Genomic DNA, 25,048 nt, shown 5'->3' with positions numbered 1-25,048 from the left:
GTGCGCATGCTCTGTGTGACCAGAGAGGCTTTGAGAATCAAGCCCTATAGCTGCCATGATATAAAACATTCTGCAGACTAAAAAAATGTTACTATGGCAACAACTTAGATTAGGCCTGGAATAGTGCAGACCGTTTTTATAGGCCTATGACGAGGACGAAGAGTAGGAGACATACAGACTGTCCAATTTACAAGACATCATCATTTTTAATGACCTGATTCTGTGTTCTTCTGCTCGGGGAGAAAGCAAAAGGTTATATTTTAGATGTAGAAAATAGTAAGTGCTCCTGCTTTCACAAATACATTGCACAAGGTGCATGCCAAAGGCTGACTCCAATGTATCTTATTTGTAGGCCTATATACAAATAGTTATGTGTCTAGTCTTTTTGTGGGAGCGTTTGAGAATCAATGCAAGCTTAATCATTCAACAAACAAACAGTCAAGTTTTACTGGCAGTATATATTGCAATACTAGGCCTTTGTATGTCCACTACATTTTACATTTACATTTTAGTCATTTAGCAGACGCTCTTATCCAGAGCGACTTACAGTTAGTGAATGCATATATTTTTTTTTCATACTGGTCCCCCGTGGGAATTGAACCCACAACCCTGGCGTTGCAAACGCCATGCTCTATCAACTGAGCTACATCCCTGCCGGCCATTCCCTCCCCTACCCTGGACAACGCTAGGCCAATTGTGCGCTGCGCATGAGTCTCCCGGTCGCGGCCGGCTGCGACAGAGCCTGGATTCGAACCAGGATCTCTAGTGGCACAGCTAGCACTGCGATGCAGTGCCTTAGACCACTGCGCCACTCAGGAGACACTAGGGGGCACAAGACTCGGGAAAAGAGGCCCCAGGTTTTCCAGACTTCATAAATCATGCTGATGTTGAACAGAACTCTGCTGGTATCTGTCATTCATGCATCATCATGGATTCTATATAACTGTAACGTTGGCTAGTTTTGTATGGTAAAGGCAGCCAATAATACCAATCTCTATTTCCAAAATATGATTTTCATATCAAGAACTCAATTTCCAACTTCCACATTATATTTTTATAGAATTGAAATTATATGTAGAAATGGCCATAAACAATTTAATTCCCAAGGACCTCACAAAGGTCTAGCCCGAGATCAGGATGGTTCGTACGAGGCTGGTCTGAGTCTGGACCAAATCAAATGTAGACTATCCCCCTCGCATTTCAGTTGGTACAATCGGAATGCTGGCGAACACATTCATATTTACAGTATTGTGTTGAACTGAAAATGTACTCCTTGTCTATCATTACAAGATATGAGATTATCATGATTCGCCTTGTATTATATACATATATATATATATATATATATATATATATATGTTTTATGTACAAAATATTGTCTGCGACAGTGTATCTTCTTGCTTAGTTTGTTATTTTTGGCCCCTATTACATTCCGCTAATGGATTCGTCCGTCGTGAGGCCTTTACAGTAGTAGGGAGTGTTAGGCGGATTCCTGAAGTTTTATATTACTTTATGTCTGGATTTTGTAAAATTAAGAAAGCGCCAATTGTTGGTTTCCAATGATAGTCAGCTAGCTAATTGTTTTATCTATCGATACAAGTACAGAAGAGGGTTTAGGGCGTGGTACACGGCTAAATTAGCCGCAGAAGGAAGGCATCTTTGGCGAGCGGAGCGTCAGTATCTGAGAGTTTATGATGCCGACGTTGCGGGACAGCATCATGTCTCACCCCGGCGAGAACCCTCACCAAGTCCGGGTAAAAGCCTACTACAAAGGGCAAGTACACAGTTAGGATTCGCAATTTGTTTTGGGATTAAACAAATCGTTATTTGACTCGCTAGGAACTTGGGCTAGGCTTTATTAGCCAGCTAGTTAGCTAGGTAGAGATAAACTTGACAGGCTAATGTTAGCCAGTTAGCATGCAAGTTCTTTATCTCAAATCTATTTTAAGCAAGTGAAACTTCTCCCATTGTTTCATGGCTTAATGGCTACAGGTTCTGAGACATGACTAAACTAACGTTACATTGAACGTACTTAGAGGCTAGCTAACTGGTGTTGGTGATGAAGCAAGCTAACGTTAGCTGGATGTTTGATACTCGCCAGCTACTGAAGCTGGCGTGTTCTCACAGCTAGACTGACATCATGTTAATGCTTGATGTTAACCACATTTTTTACAGCATCTTTTGAAGTTTTACATTATTTTGAAGCAATCCCAGCCATTGATACCTTTTTTTATTTACAGTGATTAATCGTTTTATTTGCAATAGATTAGAGAGCCTATTTTCAGATGTCGCTGTTTGTGGTTCAATTATAGCTAGTGAATGGTCATCGGTAATTATATTCTGAGATGGAAATCACTTGTCACACACAGGTGTTGCCTAACACTCCTTGTGTGATGCCGAGTCTGTGATTGTGGTTTTGCCCAGAGAGAGACTGGCCAAACGTGTATTACCAGTAACTTCTGCCAGACCTGTTGTATTTGCCACTAACTCTACATACCCGCCCGCCCAGCCAGTACTGTATTGTCCCTGGGTAATTAAACAATATGTTTCTGGAATGAAGCATTTCATTGATTGGTCAAGTGCAGGGACATGCCACTCATTATTAAGGCAACCAGGCTATATAAGCATTGGCTGTTCTATACATTTTAGAATGAACAGCGGTAAAGCCAATAATATTTTATTCTAGAGAAAAGCTTGTCTCTGTTAGCCTGGATCCAAGTGGAATTATAATGTTTCACTTCATGGTGAAACAGAACAATTCAGTTTGGATCCAGGCTAGGCCTACATGTGTTGGCACTCATCGGAATGTCATTTCTGATTCTAACCATCAATTCTGTTCCTATATATCTGCTGTACTTCCTTTTATCAGTCATATACTGTTTCCATGGCTCTGCCCTTACCTGTATAAATCAATGTGGGAAAAAAAGATATGCTTTCATACTGTCCTATAATAATGGCCAGTTTGACATAAATACACAGGGCCAATGACCACCAAACCAGAGGCAGGATTCCTGAGGAAGGCAGGTTGAATGTTTGACAGAAAACTAGGGTGAGAGAGAGATTATTTTCCTCTCTTGGTAAGCAAGCAGGGCCTGTCTTTAATAGCAGCACTCTGTCTGCATCAGTGCACAACACAAAGGCCTGATCTGTGTCCCAAATGGCACCCATTCCCTATAAAGTGCACTACTTTTGACCAGGGCTCATAGGGCTCTGGTCAAAAGTAGTGCACTATATATGGACTAGGATGCCAAATGGACTCACCCCTGGCTTTGTAAAGAGGAAGGCAAGTGTATCTGACTGTGTTGTCATCATGTTCTTATATTCAATGAAAGCCCCCCCCCCCCCCCCCCTTCCCACCATCTTAAAGTTATCATAATAGCCTGATAACCAATGGCTTTCAGCGCTATTCAACATCAACCACTGTACCCTTTATGCCAGGGCTATTCAACAACAACCACTGTACCCTTTATGCCAGGGCTATTCAACAATATTCTTACGGGGGCCAGATTTGGTCCTCTGTAGCTCAGCTGGTAGAGCACGGCGCTTGTAGTGCCAAGGTAGTGGGTTCGATCCCCGGGACCACCCATACACAAAAATGTATGCACGCATGACTGTAAGTCGCTTTGGATAAAAGCGTCTGCTAAATGGCTTATTATTATTATTATTATTATTATTTGAAAAAGGTTATTTACAGGGGAGCCAGACATTTTCTACATGGGATTACTCTTCCGAAGACTGGTTTAAAAAACGAACACAATTATAATCTTACAAAGCACTTTTATTAAAATTACATGTTGCTAAAAGTTGATTTTAAGTGCTTTAAGAGAGGGGGAGGGAGAGAGAGACAGGGGGGGAGGGAGAGAGAGACAGGGGGGGAGGGAGAGAGAGGGGGGGGGAGAGAGAGACAGGGGGGGGGAGGGAGAGAGAGAGGGGGGGAGAGAGAGACAGGGGGGGAGGGGGAGGGAGGGAGGGGGAGGGAGAGAGGAGGGGGGAGAGAGTGAGAGGGGAGAGAGAGAGAGAGGGTGGGGAGGGAGAGAGAGAGGGGTAAATATTGTAATACCGTTATCGCGTCAACCCTAGAATCAAGAGAGAAGGAAAGAGAATATGAAGGAGGAAGCTAGAGAGAATGTGAGAGAGAAAAAGAGGGGGGGGGGAATGGAATGTAGGAGACACCAGCCGATTCTCTGTCTGCCAAGAGCCTCTGTCATTCTACGCCTGGAATGATGAGCTCACCTATAGTAGGCTATGCACTTCTTCAAAGTAATGTAGTCATACACTAGCACATCCAACTGAGCCCACAAAATGGAAGTAGTAGAAATACCTGCACACACACTGTTGTACGCTGCCATATTCTTTACTGCCACACCTTACATAGCACAGCATCATACAGTGTTGAAGTATTTCTAGTACTTTCAGCTTCCGTATGACCTTACTCAGACTGCCGTGATCATTTGAGGGGAAAGAGGCGCAGCTTTTGCTCTTCAAGTGATTTAAAAATATATATTATTTAGGATGAAAGCATACAAATGTTGACCTTTTCCATACGGACTGACGTGATCATGTGAAAGCACTATGAACTCTTGTGTCACCTCTCTTGGCCTTCACCCACCAACATCTGGATAAATAATAAACAGCGCCTTTTAATCTGTCCCTTAGTCTGGTGTATAGGCCCTGTGGAAGGAGGATGGGTCCTAGACTGGTGTATAGGCCCTGTGGAAGGAGGATGGGTCCTAGACTGGTGTATAGGCCCTGTGGAAGGAGGATGGGTCCTGTTCTGTGCAGGTGGATGTCGGTCTGTCCTGATGACCTTGACATTGTCAGTGTGGGTGGTGTCTCTGGGAGAGCTGCAGTTTTACTGTCCCCCTATAAAGAGACCCAGCGGGATGGGGTCTGGGACTGGGGCTGGAGACAGGTTTGTTTAATGATGGTAGTAAAGAGAGTGAGAGGGCTGGTGCTGCCCTCAGGGGTCAGATTGGCTGTGATGACCTTTACTCCTCTCTTAATTCAACTCAAAGGGCTTTATTGGGAAACATATGTTTACATTGCCCAAGCAATTTTTAAAATAATTTAAAAAAACAAAGTGAAATAAACAATCAAAAATGAACAGTAAATGTTACACTCACAAAAGTTTGAAAGGAATAGAGACATTTCAAATGTTATATTATGTATATATACAGTGTTGTAATGATGTGCAGATAGTTAAAGTACAAAAGGGAAAATAAATCAACATAATTATGGGTTGTATTTACAGTGGTGTTCGTTCTTCACTGGTTGCCCTTTTCTTGTGGGAACAGGTCTCTCTCTCCCTCAAAATTAAAGTGGAAAACCACACTACAGGCTGATCCAACTTTGATGTAATGTCCTTAAAACAAGTCAAAATGAGGCTCAGTAGTGTGTGTGGCCTCCACGTGCCTGTATGACCTCCCTACAACGCCTGGGCATGCTCCTGATGAGGTGGCGGATGGTCTCCTGAGGGATCTCCTCCCAGACCTGGACTAAAGCATCCGCCAACTCCTGGACAGTCTGTGGTGCAACGTGGCGTTGGTGGATGGAGCGAGACATGATGTGCTCAATTGGATTCAGGTCTGGGGAACGGGCGAGCCAGTCCATAGCATCAATGCCTTCCTCTTGCAGGAACTGCTGACACACTCCAGCCACATGAGGTCTAGCATTGTCTTGCATTAGGAGGAACCCAGGGCCAACCGCACCAGCATATGGTCTCACAAGGGGTCTGAGGATCTCATCTCGGTACCTAATGGCAGTCAGGCTACCTCTGGCAAGCACATGGAGGGCTGTGCGGCCCCCCAAAGAAATGCCACCCCACACCATGACTGACCCACCACCAAACCGGTCATGCTGGAGGATGTTGCAGGCAGCAGAACATTCTCCACGGCGTCTCCAGACTCTGTCACGTCTGTCACATGTGTTCAGTGTGAACCTGCTTTCATCTGTGAAGAGCACAGGGCGCCAGTGGCGAATTTGCCAATCTTGGTGTTCTCTGGCAAATGCCAAACGTCCTGCACGTGTTGGGCTGTAAGCACAACCCCCACCTGTGGACGTCGGGCCCTCATACCACCCTCATGGAGTCTGTTTCTGACCGTTTGAGCAGACACATGCACATTTGTGGCCTGCTGGAGGTCATTTTGCAGGGCTCTGGCAGTGCTCCTCCTGCTCCTCCTTGCACAAAGGCGGAGGTAGCAGTCCTGCTGCTGGGTTGTTGCCCTCCTACGGCCTCCTCCACGTCTCCTGATGTACTGGCCTGTCTCCTGGTAGCGCCTCCATGCTCTGGACACTACGCTGACAGACACAGCAAACCTTCTTGCCACAGCTCACATTGATGTGCCATCCTGGATGAGCTGCACTACCTGAGCCACTTGTGTGGGTTGTAGACTCTGTCTCATGCTACCACTAGAATGAAAGCACCGCCAGCATTCAAAAGTGACCAAAACATCAGCCAGGAAGCATAGGAACTGCGAAGTGGTCTGTGGTCACCACCTGCAAAACCAGTCCTTTATTGGGGGTGTCTTGCTAATTGCCTATAATTTCCACCTGTTGTCTATTCCATTTGCACAACAGCATGTGAAATATATTGTCAATCAGTGTTGCTTCCTAAGTGGACAGTTTGATTTCACAGAAGAGTGATTGACTTGGAGTTACATTGTGTTGTTTAAGTGTTCCCTTTATTTTTTTGAGCATTGTATGTGTGTGTATATATATGTATATGTATGTGTGTATATACAGTGAGGGAAAAAAGTATTTGATCCCCTGCTGATTTTGTACATTTGCCCACTGACAAAGAAATGATCAGTCTATAATTTTAATGGTAGGTTTATTTGAACAGTGAGAGACAGAATAACAAAAAAAAAATCCAGAAAAACGCATGTCAAAAATGTTATAAATTGATTTGCATTTTAATGAGGGAAATAAGTATTTGACCCCCTTTCAATCAGAAAGATTTCTGGCTCCCAGGTGTCTTTTATACAGGTAACGAGCTGAGATTAGGAGCACACTCTTAAAGGGAGTGCTCCTAATCTCAGCTTGTTACCTGTATAAATGACACCTGTGCACAGAAGCAATCAATCAATCAATCAGATTCCAAACTCTCCACCATGGCCAAGACCAAAGAGCTCTCCAAGGATGTCAGGGACAAGATTGTAGACCTACACAAGGCTGGAATGGGCTGAGCTGCACTACCTGAGCCACTTGTGTGGGTTGTAGACTCTGTCTCATGCTACCACTAGAATGAAAGCACCGCCAGCATTCAAAAGTGACCAAAACATCAGCCAGGAAGCATAGGAACTGCGAAGTGGTCTGTGGTCACCACCTGCAAAACCAGTCCTTTATTGGGGGTGTCTTGCTAATTGCCTATAATTTCCACCTGTTGTCTATTCCATTTGCACAACAGCATGTGAAATATATTGTCAATCAGTGTTGCTTCCTAAGTGGACAGTTTGATTTCACAGAAGAGTGATTGACTTGGAGTTACATTGTGTTGTTTAAGTGTTCCCTTTATTTTTTTGAGCATTGTATGTGTGTGTATATATATGTATATGTATGTGTGTATATACAGTGAGGGAAAAAAGTATTTGATCCCCTGCTGATTTTGTACATTTGCCCACTGACAAAGAAATGATCAGTCTATAATTTTAATGGTAGGTTTATTTGAACAGTGAGAGACAGAATAACAAAAAAAAAATCCAGAAAAACGCATGTCAAAAATGTTATAAATTGATTTGCATTTTAATGAGGGAAATAAGTATTTGACCCCCTTTCAATCAGAAAGATTTCTGGCTCCCAGGTGTCTTTTATACAGGTAACGAGCTGAGATTAGGAGCACACTCTTAAAGGGAGTGCTCCTAATCTCAGCTTGTTACCTGTATAAATGACACCTGTGCACAGAAGCAATCAATCAATCAATCAGATTCCAAACTCTCCACCATGGCCAAGACCAAAGAGCTCTCCAAGGATGTCAGGGACAAGATTGTAGACCTACACAAGGCTGGAATGGGCTACAAGACCATCGCCAAGCAGCTTGGTGAGAAGGTGACCAGTTGGTGCGATTATTCGCAAATGGAAGAAACACAAAAGAACTGTCAATCTCCCTCGGCCTGGGGCTCCATGCAAGATCTCACCTTGTGGAGTTGCAATGATCATGAGAACGGTGAGGAATCAGCCCAGAACTACACAGGAGGATCTTGTCAATGATCTCAAGGCAGCTGGGACCATAGTCACTAAGAAAACAATTGGTAACACACTACGTCGTGAAGGACTGAAATCCCGCAGCGCCCGCAAGGTCCCCCTGCTCAAGAAAGCACATAAACATGCCCGTCTGACGTTTGCCAATGAACATCTGAATGATTCAGAGGACAACTGGGTGGAAGTGTTGTGGTCAGATGAGACCAAAATGGAGCTCTTTGGCATCAACTCAACTCGCCGTGTTTGGAGGAGGAGGAATGCTGCCTATGACCCCAAGAACACCAACCCCACTGTCAAACATGGAGGTGGAAACATTATGCTTTTGGGGTGTTTTTCTGCTAAGGGGACAGGACAACTTCACGGCATCAAAGGAACAATGGACGGGGCCATGTACCGTCAAATCTTGGGTGAGAACCTCCTTCCCTCAGCCAGGGCATTGAAAATGGGTCGTGGATGGGTATTCCAGCATGACAATGACCCAAAACACACGGCCAAGGCAACAAAGGAGTGGCTCAAGAAGAAGCACATTTAGGTCCTGGAGTGGCCTAGCCAGTCTCCAGACCTTAATCCCATAGAAAATCTGTGGAGGGAGCTGAAGGTTTGAGTTGCCAAACGTCAGCCTCGAAACCAAGTACTAAGTAATGTTTTGCAGGGGGGTCAAATACTTATTTCCCTCATTTAAAATGCAAATCAATTTATAACATTTTTGACATGCGTTTTTCTGGATTTTTTTGTTGTTATTCTGTCTCTCACTGTTCAAATAAACCTACCATTAAAATTATAGACTGATCATTTCTTTGTCAGTGGGCAAACGTACAAAATCTGCAGGGGATCAAATACTTTTTTCCCTCACTAATATATATATATATATATATATATACATACATACATACATACATACATACATACATACATACATACATACATACATACAGTGGAGAGAACAAGTATTTGATACACTGCCGATTTTGCAGGTTTTCCTACTTACAAAGCATGTAGAGGTCTGTAATTTTTATCATAGGTACACTTCAACTGTGAGAGACGGAATCTAAAACAAAAATCCAGAAAATCACATTGTATGATTTTTAAGTAATTAATTTGCATTTTATTGCATGACATAAGTATTTGATACATCAGAAAAGCAGAACTTAATATTTGGTACAGAAACCTTTGTTTGCAATTACAGAGATCATACGTTTCCTGTAGGTCTTGACCAGGTTTGCACACACTGCAGCAGGCATTTTGGCCCACTCCTCCATACAGACCTTCTCCATATCCTTCAGGTTTCGGGGCTGTTGCTGGGCAATACGGACTCTCAGATCCCTCCAAAGATGTTCTATTGGGTTCAGGTCTGGAGACTGGCTAGGCCACTCCAGGACCTTGAGATGCTTCTTACGGAGCCACTCCTTAGTTGCCCTGGCTGTGTGTTTCGGGTCGTTGTCATGCTGGAAGACCCAGCCACGACCCATCTTCAATGCTCTTACTGAGGGAAGGAGGTTGTTGGCCAAGATCTCGTGATACATGGCCCCATCCATCCTCCCCTCAATACGGTGCAGTCGCCCTGTCCCCTTTGCAGAAAAGCATCCCCAAAGAATGATGTTTCCACCTCCATGCTTCACGGTTGGGATGGTGTTCTTGGGGTTTTACTCATCCTTCTTCCTCCAAACACGGCGAGTGGAGTTTAGACCAAAAAGCTATATTTTTGTCTCATCAGACCACATGACCTTCTCCCATTCCTCCTCTGGATCATCCAGATGGTCATTGGCAAACTTCAGACGGGCCTGGACATGCGCTGGCTTGAGCAGGGGGACCTTGCGTGCACTGCAGGATTTTAATCCATGACTGCGTAGTGTGTTACTAATGGTTTTCTTTGAGACTGTGGTCCCAGCTCTCTTCAGGTCATTGACCAGGTACTGCCGTTTAGTTCTGGGCTGATCCCTCACCTTCTTCATGATCATTGATGCCCCACGAGGTGAGATCTTACATGGAGTCCCAGACCGAGGGTGATTGACCGTCATCTTGAACTTCTTCCATTTTCTAATAATTGCGCCAACAGTTGTTGCCTTCTCACCAAGCTGCTTGCCTATTGTCCTGTAGCCCATCCCAGCCTTGTGCAGGTCTACAATTTTATCCCTGATGTCCTTACACAGCTCTCTGGTCTTGGCCATTGTGGAGAGGTTGGAGTATGTTTGATTGAGTGTGTGGACAGGTGTCTTTTATACAGGTAACAAGTTCAAACAGGTGCAGTTAATACAGGTAATGAGTGGAGAACAGGAGGGCTTCTTAAAGAAAAACTAACAGGTCTGTGAGAGCCGGAATTCTTACTGGTTGGTAGGTGATCAAATACTTATGTCATGCAATAAAATGCAAATTAATTACTTAAAAATCATACAATGTGATTTTCTGGATTTTTAAGTTTACCTATGATAAAAATTACAGACCTCTACATGCTTTGTAAGTAGGAAAACCTGCAAAATCGGCAGTGTATCAAATACTTGTTCTCCCCACTGTATGTGTGTGTGTATATATATATATATATATATATATATATATAGATATAGATATAGATATAGATATAGATATAGGTATGTATATGTGTGTGTGTGTGTATGTATATACAGTGGGGGGGGAAAAGTATTTAGTCAGCCACCAATTGTGCAAGTTCTCCCACTTAAAAAGATGAGAGAGGCCTGTAATTTTCATCATAGGTACACGTCAACTATGACAGACAAATTGAGAGAAAAAAATCCAGAAAATCACATTGTAGGATTTTTAATAAATGTATTTGCAAATTATGGTGGAAAATAAGTATTTGGTCAATAACAAAAGTTTCTCAATACTTTGTTATATACCCTTTGTTGGCAATGACACAGGTCAAACGTTTTCTGTAAGTCTTCACAAGGTTTTCACACACTGTTGCTGGTATTTCGGCCCATTCCTCCATGCAGATCTCCTCTAGAGCAGTGATGTTTTGGGGCTGTCGCTGGGCAACACGGATTTCAACTCCCTCCAAAGATTTTCTATGGGGTTGAGATCTGGAGACTGGCTAGGCCACTCCAGGACCTTGAAATGCTTCTTACGAAGCCACTCCTTCGTTGCCCGGGCGGTGTGTTTGGGATCATTGTCATGCTGAAAGACCCAGCCACGTTTAATCTTCAATGCCCTTGCTGATGGGAGGTTTTCACTCAAAATCTCACGATACATGGCCCCATTCATTCTTTCCTTTACACGGATCAGTCGTCCTGGTCCCTTTGCAGAAAAACAGCCCCAAAGCATGATGTTTCCACCCCCATGCTTCACAGTAAGTATGGTGTTCTTTGGATGCAACTCACAATTCCTCGTCCTCCAAACACGACGAGTTGAGTTTTTACCAAAAAGTTATATTTTGGTTTCATCTGACCATATGACATTCTCCCAATCCTCTTCTGGATCATCCAAATGCACTCTAGCAAACTTCAGACGGGCCTGGACATGTACTGGCTTAAGCAGGGGGATACGTCTGGCACTGCAGGATTTGAGTCCCTGGCGGCGTAGTGTGTTACTGATGGTAGGCTTTGTTACTTTGGTCCCAGCTCTCTGCAGGTCATTCACTAGGTCCCCCCGTGTGGTTCTGGGATTTTTGCTCACCGTTCTTGTGATCATTTTGACCCCACGGGGTGAGATCTTGCGTGGAGCCCCAGATCGAGGGAGATTATCAGTGGTCTTGTATGTCTTCCATTTCCTAATAATTGCTCCCACAGTTGATTTCTTCAAACCAAGCTGCTTACGTATTGCAGATTCAGTCTTCCCAGCCTGGTGCAGGTCTACAATTTTGTTTCTGGTGTCCTTTGACAGCTCTTTGGTCTTGGCCATAGTGGAGTTTGGAGTGTGACTGTTTGAGGTTGTGGACAGGTGTCTTTTATACTGATAACAAGTTCAAACAGGTACCATTAATACAGGTAACGAGTGGAGGACAGAGGAGCCTCTTAAAGAAGAAGTTACAGGTCTGTGAGAGCCAGAAATCTTGCTTGTTTGTAGGTGACCAAATACTTATTTTCCACCATAATTTGCAAATAAATTCATTAAAAATCCTACAATGTGATTTTCAGGATTTTTTTTCTCAATTTGTCTGTCATAGTTGACGTGTACCTATGATGAAAATTACAGGCCTCTCTCATCTTTTTAAGTGGGAGAACTTGCACAATTGGTGGCTGACCAATTGACCATCCCTGATCTAGACTACTAGAGTTAGGTGTGGGACTAGAGGACATTCACTGCAATAGCAAGCCACTACAGCTACAAAAACAGGATTTCACCATCTCACATTCATATCTCTCTTTTATATCTTTCTGTTTTTTTCCTGGTCAGGTCATGTGACCCTACGCATAACTGTAACTAGCCCGTATTTACAAAGGATCTTAGGGTAGTAGTGTTGTTGATCTTGGATCAGTTTAGCCTTTTAGATCAAATTATATGGACAGAGGGTACCTGATCTTAGATCAGCGCTCCTACTTTGTGAATACGGGCCACTTTGAGTACGGTAAGTAAGGGTGTGTGTGTTAATGTATCCTGTCCCCTCTCAGGGACATCATGATCACACACTTTGAGCCGTCCATCTCCTACGAGGGGCTGTACGGGGAGGTCAAAGACATGTGCTGCATGGACAACGACCAGCTCTTCACCATGAAGTGGATCGATGAAGAAGGTTTGTTTACCATAGTTCTCCTATATATCCACCTCCATCCGTTCGTCCATTCATAAATTCATTAATGCATCCGTCCATCTTTCTCATCCTTTACAGATGTCTACAGTCTTTTATGGGCAGATCTCAAATGACACTCAGTGTTGCCAACTTAGCGACTTTGTCGCTATATTTAGCGAGTTTTCAGACCCCTCTAGCAACACATTTTCAAAAAAGCGACTAGCAACAAATCTAGCTACTTTTTCTGGTGTTATTGGAGACTTTTGGAGACTCTGACGTGAAAGCACGTATCGTTCTTACTCTTCTCAACGAGCAGCGGGTGCTGCCATGGGTCCCACCCCCGTCCCAAAGCACTCACAGCCGGCCCAGTCCTTGCGCAGCAGTCCCTCCCAGCTGCAGTCAGAGCATGAGATGGTCATGAGCTGGTCATGTCCCCCCACAGTATCTGACCAGCTGGTCGTGCCCCCCCCACAGTATCTGACCAGCTGGTCATGCCCCCCCCCACAGTGTCTGACCAGCTGGTCATGCCCCCCCCCCCCCCACAGTATCTGACCAGCTGGTCATGCCCCCCCACAGTGTCTGACCAGCTGGTCATGCCCCCCCCCCACAGTATCTGACCAGCTGGTCATGCCCCCCCCCCCACAGTATCTGACCAGCTGGTCGTGCCCCCCCCCCCCACAGTGTCTGACCAGCTGGTCATGCCCCCCCCACAGTATCTGACCAGCTGGTCATGCCCCCCCACAGTATCTGACCAGCTGGTCGTGCCCCCCCACAGTATCTGACCAGCTGGTCGTGCCCCCCCCACAGTGTCTGACCAGCTGGTCATGCCCCCCCCACAGTGTCTGACTAGCTGGTCATGTCCCCCCCACAGTGTCTGACTAGCTGGTCATGTCCCCCCCACAGTATCTGACCAGCTGGTCATGCCCCCCCACAGTGTCTGACCAGCTGGTCATGCCCCCCCCACAGTGTCTGACTAGCTGGTCATGTCCCCCCCACAGTGTCTGACCAGCTGGTCATGCCCCCCCCACAGTGTCTGACTAGCTGGTCATGTCCCCCCCACAGTATCTGACCAGCTGGTCATGCCCCCCCCACAGTATCTGACCAGCTGGTCGTGCCCCCCCCACAGTATCTGACCAGCTGGTCATGCCCCCCCACAGTGTCTGACTAGCTGGTCATGCCCCCCCCACAGTATCTGACCAGCTGGTCATGCCCCCCCCCCGTATCTGACCAGAGTGGTGTGATTTGAGACCCAGCCATGACCCATCTCTCTCTGTCCTCACAGGTGACCCGTGTACAGTATCGTCTCAGCTGGAGCTGGTGGAAGCCCTGAGGCTCTACGAACTCAACAAAGACTCTGAACTCATCATCCACGGTAACATGACCTTCTACATCTGACAACATAATAAATACATAATCTTTCCATTAAAAAAAAAACATTTTAGTCATTTAGCAGACGCTCCTATCCAGAGCGATTTACGGGAGCAATTACGGTTAAGTGCCTTGCTCAGCTGGTCAGATACTGTGGGGGGGACATGACCAGCTGGACAGATTTGTCACCTAGTCGGCTCTGGGATTTGAACCAGGTACGTTTCGGTTACTGGCCCATCGTGCTTAACCACTAGGCTACCTGCCGCCCCAGTTCTATAAACTGTATTGATACCCCAAGGGGAAATATTTGCTGGGCTGACAGTGCAGACAACATCCAACAACAGAATAAATGCATTGAGCTTTCATAACCTAATTCAATGTATTTATTTAATTGAACAGCAGACACCATTATAAGTCACTCTCTGTCTGCTACACTGATCCTCTCCTTCTGCTAACTAGACAAACATCAGACAGCCTCACAATCACCAGGAACTAGACAGGTGTTTACAGAGTAGTCTGTGTGTCAGTGCATGTGAGATTGGTTGTCTTTTATCAACACTGGAGAGGAAGGAAGGTCACAGGTTAAGAGCAAGAGGAGGAGGAGACCAGAGGTGGGAGAGGAGAGGAGGGGAGGTGGAGGATAGGGGGAAGGGCACAGAGGGGTGCCAAGTCTGCTAGATAATGAGAACATCCACTCTACCCCACCTCTGGCACACACACACGTGTGATGTAGGAATTGTTCATCGCAACCGTGGTTTTCCCTTTTCTTCTTCTAGTGTTTCCATGTATCCCAGAGAAGCCTGGCATGCCCTGTCCAGGAGAGGACAGTACGTCTACATCTCTACTTGTCCCTCTTCTATCCAAATCATTGTTTTCTGAAGATTGGAGTATCTCTCTCTCGGACACACACACACACTTGTTCCAGTAACCCCTGTGTTGTTCTGTTCCTCAGGGTCTATTTATCGTCGTGGGGCGAGGCGTTGGAGGAAGCTCTACTACTCCGGTGGTCATGCCTTCCAGGCTAAACGCTTCAACAGGGTGAGAAATCCTCTCTGTCTGTTTCTCTCCTCTCCCTCTTTCACTCCATCTCGCTCTTCTATCCCAATCAGTGACTTAGCTGTTTTAATGATAAGTTGATATTTTGAAGGTGGGTGTGGTTGTCTAACTTTTTTTGTCTGTTGTCTCCACTCTGTACTCATCGTAGAGAGCTCACTGCGCCATCTGTACGGACCGTATCTGGGGTCTGGGGCGGCAGGGCTACAAATGCATCAACTGCAAACTGCTGGTCCACAAGAAGTGCCACAAACTGGTCAGCGTTGAGTGTGGGAGACAGATCCAGGTGAGATGCAGAGAGCCTCTTCTGTGGTCCCGGAGTTTTACCTTGGTTCAGTCAGAGCCTCTTCTGTGGTCCCTGAGTTTTACCTTGGTTCAGTCAGAGCCTCTTCTTAAACTGTGGGCCCTGAGTTTTACCTTGGACTCATAAAGGACTGACTGGAAATACTTTGTGCCTCAGTATTGCTCAATGATTCCTCTTTATCTCTCTATTTCCATCTCTCTCTCTCTAGGAGCCCATCATGGGGCCTGATAGGGGATCCTCCATCACTCCATTAGACCACTCTGAACAGCCAGGTAACACACACACACTGCTTTTTTAAGGATTTAGAAAACTAGCCTTGGTGAGAAAAAATAGATAAACAATAAATGAATAGTTTCTTTAGACCATGTGTCTCTAGACCTCAGTCACTAAGCTGCAGGAAGTGAGCTTTAAGTCCAGTCAGGTGGTCTACTGGTGGCTGGCTGAATGAGAAGGCTTAACATTCCCACTAGGAACTATCTTATATCACGCTCTAGTGTCTAGGGGGAGAAGTGAACCTCCTCCCTCTCTCTCTCTCTCTCTCTCTCTCTCTCTCTCTCTTTCTCTCTCTCTCTCTCTCTCTCTCTCTCTCTCTCTCTCTCTCTCTCTCTCTCTCTCTCTCTCTCTCTCTCTCTCTCTCTCTCTCTCTCTCTCTCTCTCTCTCTCTCTCTCTCTCTCTCTCTCTCTCTCTCTCTCTCTCTCTCTCTCTCTCTCTCTCTCTCTCTCTCTCTCTCTCTCTCTCTCTCTCTCTCTCTCTCTCTCTCTCTCTCTCTCTCTCTCTCTCTCAGGTCCTCAGAACAGAGAGTCCAGTGAGAGTCTGAACTACGATGGAGAAGAGAAAGAGGTCAGAAGTGTTTGTTGCCAAATGTCTGTCTGTCTGACGTCTGTTTCTGTCTGTCTCATGTCTGTTTATCTGTCTGCCTCTCATGTCTAACTCTGTCTGTCTGTCTGTCTGTCTGTCCTGTAGGCGCGCTGCAGCAGAGACCCAGGGAAGTCAGCGTCCAGTCTGGGTCTGGTGGACTTTGATCTGCTGAGCGTGATCGGCCGGGGCAGCTATGCTAAGGTCCTGCTGGTCCGACTCAAGAAGACTGAGAGGATCTACGCCATGAAGGTGGTTAAGAAGGAGCTGGTCAACGACGACGAGGTACTATAAAAACACACACACACACTGATACCCGTAAGCACACACTTACATACACACATGATTGACACTTTGAGAGGTGCTACCTGACCGATCATCTGTGCCATTCCTCCTCTCTCTGTCTCCTCTCTGTCCCCTCTCTGTCTCCCCTCTCTGTCTCCTCTGTCTTCTCTGTTCAGACCTATTATTATTGTCAGTCAATAGAGGTCTGTCACTATTCACTGTGTTCATACATTGTCACTCTCCTCACATCATTAGGTCATCCACTCACTGTGCTCAGATTGCCAGAAATCACAAAATCACTCTTATTCTGCAGCCCTCATCAGATGGGAGCAGTCTATCAACACCATTCACTGTGTGTTCAGCCATTCTCACTCCTAACATCCACTGTCTCATTTTGCATCCTGTCTGTCTCTGCCTGTCTTCCTGTCTGCCCGTCTGTCGGCGGCTGGTCATTTCTACTAAGAACTTTTTTTAGTCGTGTTTAAGACTTGATTTCCAAATAGTGTGTGTGTGTTATTCCCTGTGTTGTAGGACATCGACTGGGTCCAGACAGAGAAGCACGTGTTTGAGCAGGCGTCCAACCACCCCTTCCTAGTGGGGCTACACTCCTGTTTCCAGACGGAGAGCAGACTGTTCTTTATCATAGAGTATGTGAACGGAGGAGACCTGATGTTCCACATGCAGAGACAGAGGAAAATACCAGAGGAACACGCCAGGTGAGAACAGTGACGTCATGGCTACACCTGGCTTAAAATAATGTATATTCCCCGGGCTGTTTCAATCTCACCGAGGAGGTCCGGAGTACTGCTGCATTTCTGTTCTACCTGATAATGAATTGCATCCAGCTGGTGTCCCCGGGATAAATCAGTCCCTGATTTTAGAGGGAAGCAAATTATTCTATTAAAGCAGTGGAACTGGCTTCGAGGTCCAGATTTGAATTTGAGGGGTATATGATGTCTGTTGATCTGAAACACCCAGGACGGCACATCTGTGATCTCCCACAGTAGGCTCACGTTGCCAGACATAAAATTCACGTGTCTTCGAACCTAGAACCTTTGGGGCAGGCCAACAGCTCTAGCACACCTGGGCGTATTCATTATGCCAATTCTGTTGCAAAACGTTTCTTAAACGGACGCAAACGTGGAGGGATCCTACCTGAATTTGTCCAATGCCAATAGAAAGTCGTTTTTTTTTTTTGTTGCAAAGTGTTCCGTTTTGCAGCTGCATGGACTAATGATTACACTTCTGATTCTACTAACCAAGGGCTTGGTGATTATCTCTGTAGCTCTAAGATGGTGGTGAGTCTGACTAGTTCTTCACCATCTCTCTGTGTGTGTCAGGTTTTACTCCGCCGAGATCAGCTTGGCGTTGAACTACCTCCATGAGAGAGGCATCATCTACAGAGACCTCAAACTGGACAACGTGCTGCTGGAGTCTGAAGGGCACATCAAACTCACTGACTACGGCATGTGCAAGGTGGGTGTCCGTTGGTGTCTGTCTGTCTGTACTGTGTGTGTGTCTTATCTTTTTGTGTGCTGGCGTGTGTGTATGCGGTTGTCCCTGTACATCTAAGCTTGTGTGTGTGTGTTACATTTTAGTAATTTAGCAGAGAATGTTATCTAGAGCGACTAACAGTAGTGAGTGCATACATTTTCGTACTGGTCCACTGTGGGAATGGAACCCACGACCCTGGCGTTGCAAGCATCATGCTCTACCAACTGAGACGAACGGGACCTGGACGTTGTGAGATGTGTGTCCTTCCTGTGCTCTGTAGGAGGGCTTGAGACCAGGAGACACCACCAGTACGTTCTGTGGGACCCCCAACTACATCGCCCCTGAGATACTGAGAGGAGAGGACTATGGCTTCAGCGTGGACTGGTGGGCTCTGGGGGTGCTGATGTTTGAGATGATGGCTGGACGGTCGCCCTTCGACATCGTAGGAAGCTCCGACAACCCAGACCAGAACACAGAAGACTTCCTCTTCCAAGGTAACGCTGTTAGGACAGGGTCAAAGTTAATGTTATGGAAAGTAGTCATATCGTTACTCTGTGTTGGCTGATCCTCAAGAAAAAGAACATGGTACTCTGATCAGTCAGCAAAAAATGAAATCTGTGCAACTAGGCTTGGGCGATATACTGTATATGCAGTATTCCGGGGTATTTGGAAATAGCCATGGGATGGTTTTTCAATATGGTTGAAACTATTTCTTTGACGTTTTTCAATATATTTTAATATTTGTAGCTACTTATTAAGTAAATACCTGCAGTCAGCTTGTGCAATACATTAGGAGATGAAGCAGATCGCGTTCTTCATTTCACCACATTATTTTACATTATGAAGTTTACCGTAGTTCCCCAGAACAGTTGAGCCAGTCACTTGTGTTTGTAAATATCACAACGGGAGAAAGCAGGATCAGGTGAGTCAAGCTGTGTATTGACAGAGGTCGCGTTTTATATTGAAAGTCAACAGTGTTTTTTTGCTTCAATAGAGTGATAAGGGACGTGCAACGATAGTTTTCCTTCACAGAAAATACATTAGTGCAACACATTCGGCAGAAGATAGCTTCATTTTCATCAGATGACAACAGAAGTGCAAGGTATTTTTTGCAACAAACGATGCATGGCCATCATATTTCTGATGTTTATCATTGACCAAATGTAGCCAGCTACATTTCCTAATGTTTTGCTTAAAGTTTATCTTGCATTTTACTGGAGAAAAGAAGGCTGGCTACACTGAGAAAAGTACCGCAGAAAAGTAGCCCCACCTCAGTCAGATAGCTGTCTGCTTATAGAATACCCGTTCGTCAATTGTCATCTGAGTGGAGACGTGCAACTGAAGCACAAAATTAGTTTGATGCCGAACAGAAATTACAATAAGAAGCATTTTAGGTCTGCGTTTACAAAACGCAGCAAGATATTAATTTTTCCCCTGCGTGAAAAACGAAAAATTCTGTTTTAACGTGACCCCTAAGTTTAACTTGCTAGTTATCGAAGTTAGTGGCTGAATTAATAAAGTGACGGGGCATCATATTGTGTTAGCTGTCTGCGGTTTGAGAAGTCAAAGCCCTTTGGATGAGTTATCTGTACAGCTGCCAATGCAGCTTGATTTCCTAGAAATGGTTTATCCTCTCCATTCTCGGCCTGTCGGCTCCTCCCGGATCTTCTCTGAGCAGAGCAGGCAGGCCTGTTGCCCTAGCGGCTCCAGACTCCACACAGACACACTGTGTACACGGTACTGTTCTTCCTTCAGACAAGCATGCGTCAAAACTTTGTTCATTTGCAATGTCTTTCGTTCACATTTGCTTGTAAATGTCCAAACTCACCTTAAATGACATTCGGTAGCTCCTACCTAATACATGTATAGCTTCATGAGCTGGACTGCCTAATTCGTTTATTTTAATTTGCGCTCGTTAGCATATTTAGCTAGCAGCCTCCTTTTGAAATTCGCTATTACTTGTGCTAATTTTGTTAACATTCTGGTAATAGACGCCCAATGTGCTTTCTTGGCGTTCTTTGGCGCCCCCTTGTGTACTAAACCGGTAATACCTTAAATCCCGGGACGAGAGAAGGACTATGAAAATCTGGATACCGCCCAACCCTACTGTTGTGCACCTCTAGTCAAAAGTCTGATGTTGTTGTGGCCTGGCTGGTGTAGCGGTAATGCTGCATTGTCTGGCACACACGTCTACAGTGTCAGCATATAGCTCTGGATAAGAGCGTCTGCTAAATGACTAAAATGTAAATGTAAATATAGTTTTCAATAAGGTATTTTTCACAACCTCTCTCTTCATATCCCAACTGTCACTGTTGTGAAAACACTCTAAAATCTAAAGATACCTTTCTTTATGAGAAAAAAAAAAAAAAAGTGAATCTTCTCTCTCCTCTCTGTAGTAATATTGGAAAAACAGATCAGGATTCCTCGGTCGTTGTCAGTCAAAGCTGCCAGCGTCCTCAAGGGCTTCCTCAACAAGGTAATTACCACACACACACACACACACACACACACACACACACACACACACACACACAGGCAGATCAATCCTAACAAGGTCATGTCACACTTCCCTCTGACCATGATGTAATTAACCTTTACTCTCCTTCCCTCCCTCCCTCCCTCCCTCCCTCCCTCCCTCCCTCCCTCCCTCTCTTCTATCTCTCCCCTCCCTCCCTCTCTTCTGTCTCTCTCCCAGGAACCTAAGGAGCGGCTAGGCTGTCACCCCCAGACGGGCTTCGCTGACATCATGGGTCATCCCTTCTTCAGAAACGTAGACTGGGACCTTGTGAGTCATCGTGTCTTCTATCTTTCTCTTCAATGGAACTCTCTGTCTGTCTTTAATCTGTTCTATCAGTGTTTTCTGGTGTTTAGGTGGGCCAGGGCACCATGGCCCAACACATACAGAGACAGTGAATCATTGATTTCATTCAAACAAAGCAGCAGAATTCTCACCAACGAAATGAACTCCCAACACTGTGAACGACGGACAGTGAGACAAATCAACTCCCATACTGTTTCCACGTAGTTGAGGGTCATCACCTTAGACTGGCCCAGACAGGCTTCTTCCCCGCCAGGGAACAAGACAGGCCAATTAGATGTATCGGTTCTCTAAGGGCAGGTTTCTCAGACTCCCATTAAAGCTTATTCCTGGACTAAGTGGTTATGTCACAGTGGTTCTGTTGTAGTTTGAGGGTCACCACCAGAGAATAAGCAGCAACATGACTAACCAGATGTTATTTTCCCGTTGCCTGGCAATTTGGTTGCAGCAATCTAAAAACACCAGACACCAGGGTTGGGGTCTATTCCATTTCAATTCAGATTTTCAATATTCTGGAAAAATACAATAGGAATTTCAGTTTACTTCCTGAATTGAAAAGGAATTGAGTCTAACCATGATAATGGGCCATACACACTCCCAGGGTAGTCTCTCCCACCCCACCTGCTAGCCAAACAAACAGACCAGCCTCCAGACATGCCTCCAGTCCGTCCAGTCCCAGACCAGCTCAGGAGCAGCCTGACCTCTTTTCTCTGTTTGGTCTGGACTGTTGCTGTCCTGTCTACTGACTGGCTGGCTGGCTGGCTGGCTGGCTGGCTGGCTGGCTGGCTGGCTGGCTCTCTGTCTGTCTGGCTGGCTGACTGGCTGGCTGGCTGGCTGGCTGGCTGGCTCTCTGACTGGCTGGCTGGCTGGCTGGCTGGCTCTCTGTCTGGAGGGATCGAGTTACACTGCCGAGCTGCCTCCCCCTCCACTCAGTCTCACCTCATAAACAACAGGTGGCAGCCTGGCCATGCAGTATTATCGTCTACCTGCAGGGGGGGGGGGGCAGTACTGGGTCAACACACTGCAGGCTGTCTGTCTGGGTTGTGAGTTGACAGTGAAGTTTCCTCTGAGCCAAAGCACAGTCACTGTTATCGTTTCGGAGAGAAAGAGGGAGATTGGCTTTTGGTTAAATTATTGTTTGTTAGACATGGTTTATCTTCTCTGGTTTGAAATGGTTCTGAACTATTTCCAGGAGAGTTCTGTAGTAGTGTTTTTCTTGACATAGTTAAATTGACTGTTTCATACACTGACCTCCATTTAAAGTATTTTGTAAATAAGGCTTGTTGGTTGAAACATGGTGCTTGGAGTACAAGGTTGGCTGTAAGTAGCTTTGGATAAAAGCATATGGTAAATAACTTCATATACATTATTTTAAACAAGAGTATCAAGCTCAAGCTGTATGTGTGGATGTCTCTTTGACTGTGTGTGTGTCTGACCTCTGACCTCTGACCTCATTGCCTTGTGTTGTTTCAGATGGAGCAAAAGCAGGTGGCTCCTCCGTTCAAACCCAACATCTCAGGAGAGTTTGGACTGGACAGCTTCGACACCCAGTTCACCAACGAGCCCATCCAGCTCACGCCTGATGACGAGTGAGTGTCCTAATGGCTGGCTGGTCAGACTGTCGCTGTCTTTCATCATGGATAATTTATATCCCAGTTTTATGATGGAGGTTACTAGACCTGTGATTTGCTTACTGATCAGTAACGTCATAGGACCCCGTTAACCGCTGTTCCTTTCCTGTGTGTGTGTTCCAGTGATGTGGTGAAGAAGATCGACCAGTCGGAGTTCGAAGGGTTTGAGTACATCAACCCTCTCCTGATGTCAGCCGAGGAGTGTGTGTGAACTTGGTGTGTGTGTGTGAGCGGACGCAGCACGCCGCCGCCATTAACTCTGCATTGTTACCAGACAACCCAGCGATGACATCATCAAAGAGCGTCCTGCTGTTGGATAGAGAGAGAGAGAGAGAGAGCTGCCGGGGCTCTCAGACAAGCGACGCTAACTTGCCAAACCAATCTCACATAGTGTGTGGACGCGTCCCAAATGGCTCCCTACGTGTGGTGCACTAGGGAATGGGGTGCCATTTTGGACGAAAGCCACTCGTGTCATTTTTTTTATAACAACTATTCCTTTAAACCTACGTTCTCGCTGTAATTATTTTTGTGTCATGTATCAAATCCGCACTGATTTCCTTGTTGGTCATCAGAGCACCTGCTCTCAGTAGCCAATGATGCTTGGAGGTGGTTGGTTACCTAGGTTACTGGACACAAAGGGACAGGGAAAGAGGGATACAGACGGTCCACAGAGAACAAACTACCCTTCCTCTCTTCTTCCCAGCTTGGTGGTGTTTGATGCATATTTTATTTGTACATAATAAGAATCATCTATGTTTAGCCAAGGCCTTTTAACCCCAAGCCAGATCACCAGGGGACATAGTTGAAAACTGTTTAATGATCTGTGTTCGGACGGAAGAACAACAAGACATTATGGACGCAACCAAACTGTGAATGGAAGAGTTTACTGTGTGGAGAGGATTAGGACGGGTGGGCTGGAGCGCTAGCTGATTCTAGGGGTGTGTCCCAAATGGCGCCCTATGCCCTATCTAGTGCACTACTTTAGGTCATAGCCCTATGGGCCCTGGTCAAAAGTAGTGCACTATGTAGGGAATAGGATGCCATTTGGGACAGAGGCTAGTAGTTTATGCAATCTGTCGTTCACAAAGAACCAAAACAATATTTTCTAAACGAGAAAGAAAAGAGAAGACGTTAAAGATGTCTTGTCGTTTACAGCGGTACAGTATACATAGTATGAAAATGTGGTGTCCTAATATTAGCCAGAATAATTATAGGAATAATTCTTCCTCTTTTCATTTGTAAAATACAATGCGTTTCTGAAACTCTTTGTTATATTTACGTTTCACAGTATAAAAAAATAAATAATAACATCTATAGTTTTCTCTAATCCATGTCTGTATCAGTCTGAATATGATGATATAACAAAGGATGGAGTCGGACCATCAATATTTCCTGGACCACTTCTGACAATAGATGAAGCTCTTGAAAGAGATTTTCATCAAATCTAATAAACACTATCAAAGCATTTAACAGCTAAAATTATATTCCAAGTTCCGAATAGAGAAGTAAAAAATAAATAAAAAAATCTCTATAAAGTGCACTACTTTTGACCAGAGCTCGATGGGCTCTGGTCAAAAGTAGTGCACTAAATGGGGAAAAGGGTGCCATCTGGGATGCAGCCGAAGTGTTTTATAGTGGTGGTGATTGGAGGAGCAAACACTTCAGAATATTTATCATGTTACTTTATATTGCAAAGATTTTTTTTTTTTTACTGTGCTGTAACTCTAATGATTGATAACTACATTGATTGGAAATATTGTTATTGTGTGAAACCTGATGATGAAGATGAAGATGATGATGTGTGATTTTCATCCAGAGGAGCCTACTGAACTCTTTAACAGGATGTAAAAACACAGATTTCACTAAATAAACGTTTTATTTCCCTGCCTGTCTCTCTGCCTGTCTCACTGTTTCTGTCTGTTTGTCTCTGGGTATCGCAGTTCGTCTGCCTGTCTCTCTGCCTGTCTCTCTGCCTGTCTGTCTGTTTGTCTCAGGCTGTCGCTGTTCGTCTGTCTGTATGTATAATAATAATAATAATAATATGCCATTTAGCAGACGCTTTTATCCAAAGCGACTTACAGTCATGCGTGCATACATATTTTTTTTTTTGTGTATGGGTGGTCCCGGGGATCGAACCCACTACCTTGGCGTTACAAGCGCCGTGCTCTACCAGCTGAGCTACAGAGGACCACTGTGTCTATGTCTGTCTGGCTGGCTCGCTGTGTCTGTCTGTTTGTCATGTCCGTCTCTGTCCATCTGTCTCTGTCTGCCTGACTAGGTGTCTGTCTCTGTCTATCCATCTGTCCCTTTGTCTGTCAGTCTGTCTGTTTCGATACCTGTTTTATATTTCAATGAACCTGAG

General features: G+C 45.2%; 1 protein-coding gene across 3 annotated transcripts; it reads left to right on the top strand.

Annotated features, from left to right (window-relative positions):
* Positions 1–1,440: 1,440 nt before the first annotated feature.
* LOC311099250 (protein kinase C iota type-like) lies at positions 1,441–24,572 on the top strand. 3 transcript variants are annotated; one of them, XR_014609697.1, is made up of 17 exons: positions 1,441–1,774; positions 12,759–12,880; positions 14,160–14,249; positions 15,022–15,072; positions 15,198–15,283; positions 15,450–15,584; positions 15,811–15,874; positions 16,388–16,443; positions 16,567–16,743; positions 17,275–17,459; positions 18,084–18,219; positions 18,518–18,731; positions 20,634–20,713; positions 20,933–21,022; positions 22,529–22,644; positions 22,810–24,148; positions 24,265–24,572. XR_014609697.1 is itself a non-coding variant. In XM_084139942.1 (16 exons), exons 1-16 carry the CDS (start codon positions 1,692–1,694, stop codon positions 22,895–22,897), a joined length of 1,773 nt encoding a protein of 590 aa, XP_083996068.1. In that variant the 5' UTR covers positions 1,447–1,691; the 3' UTR covers positions 22,898–24,572. The 3 variants fall into 3 exon arrangements, 2 of the variants coding, with proteins under 2 accessions (XP_083996068.1, XP_083996069.1); XM_084139942.1 differs by having other exon boundaries at positions 1,447–1,774; positions 22,810–24,572; XM_084139943.1 differs by lacking the exon at positions 15,022–15,072 and having other exon boundaries at positions 1,447–1,774; positions 22,810–24,572.
* Positions 24,573–25,048: the final 476 nt, after the last annotated feature.

Source organism: Coregonus lavaretus (assembly GCF_964263955.1).
Source record: "Coregonus lavaretus genome assembly, chromosome: 23".
NCBI classification, from domain to species: Eukaryota; Metazoa; Chordata; class Actinopteri; order Salmoniformes; family Salmonidae; genus Coregonus; species Coregonus lavaretus.
This window is presented reverse-complemented; position numbering and strand designations above follow the sequence as displayed.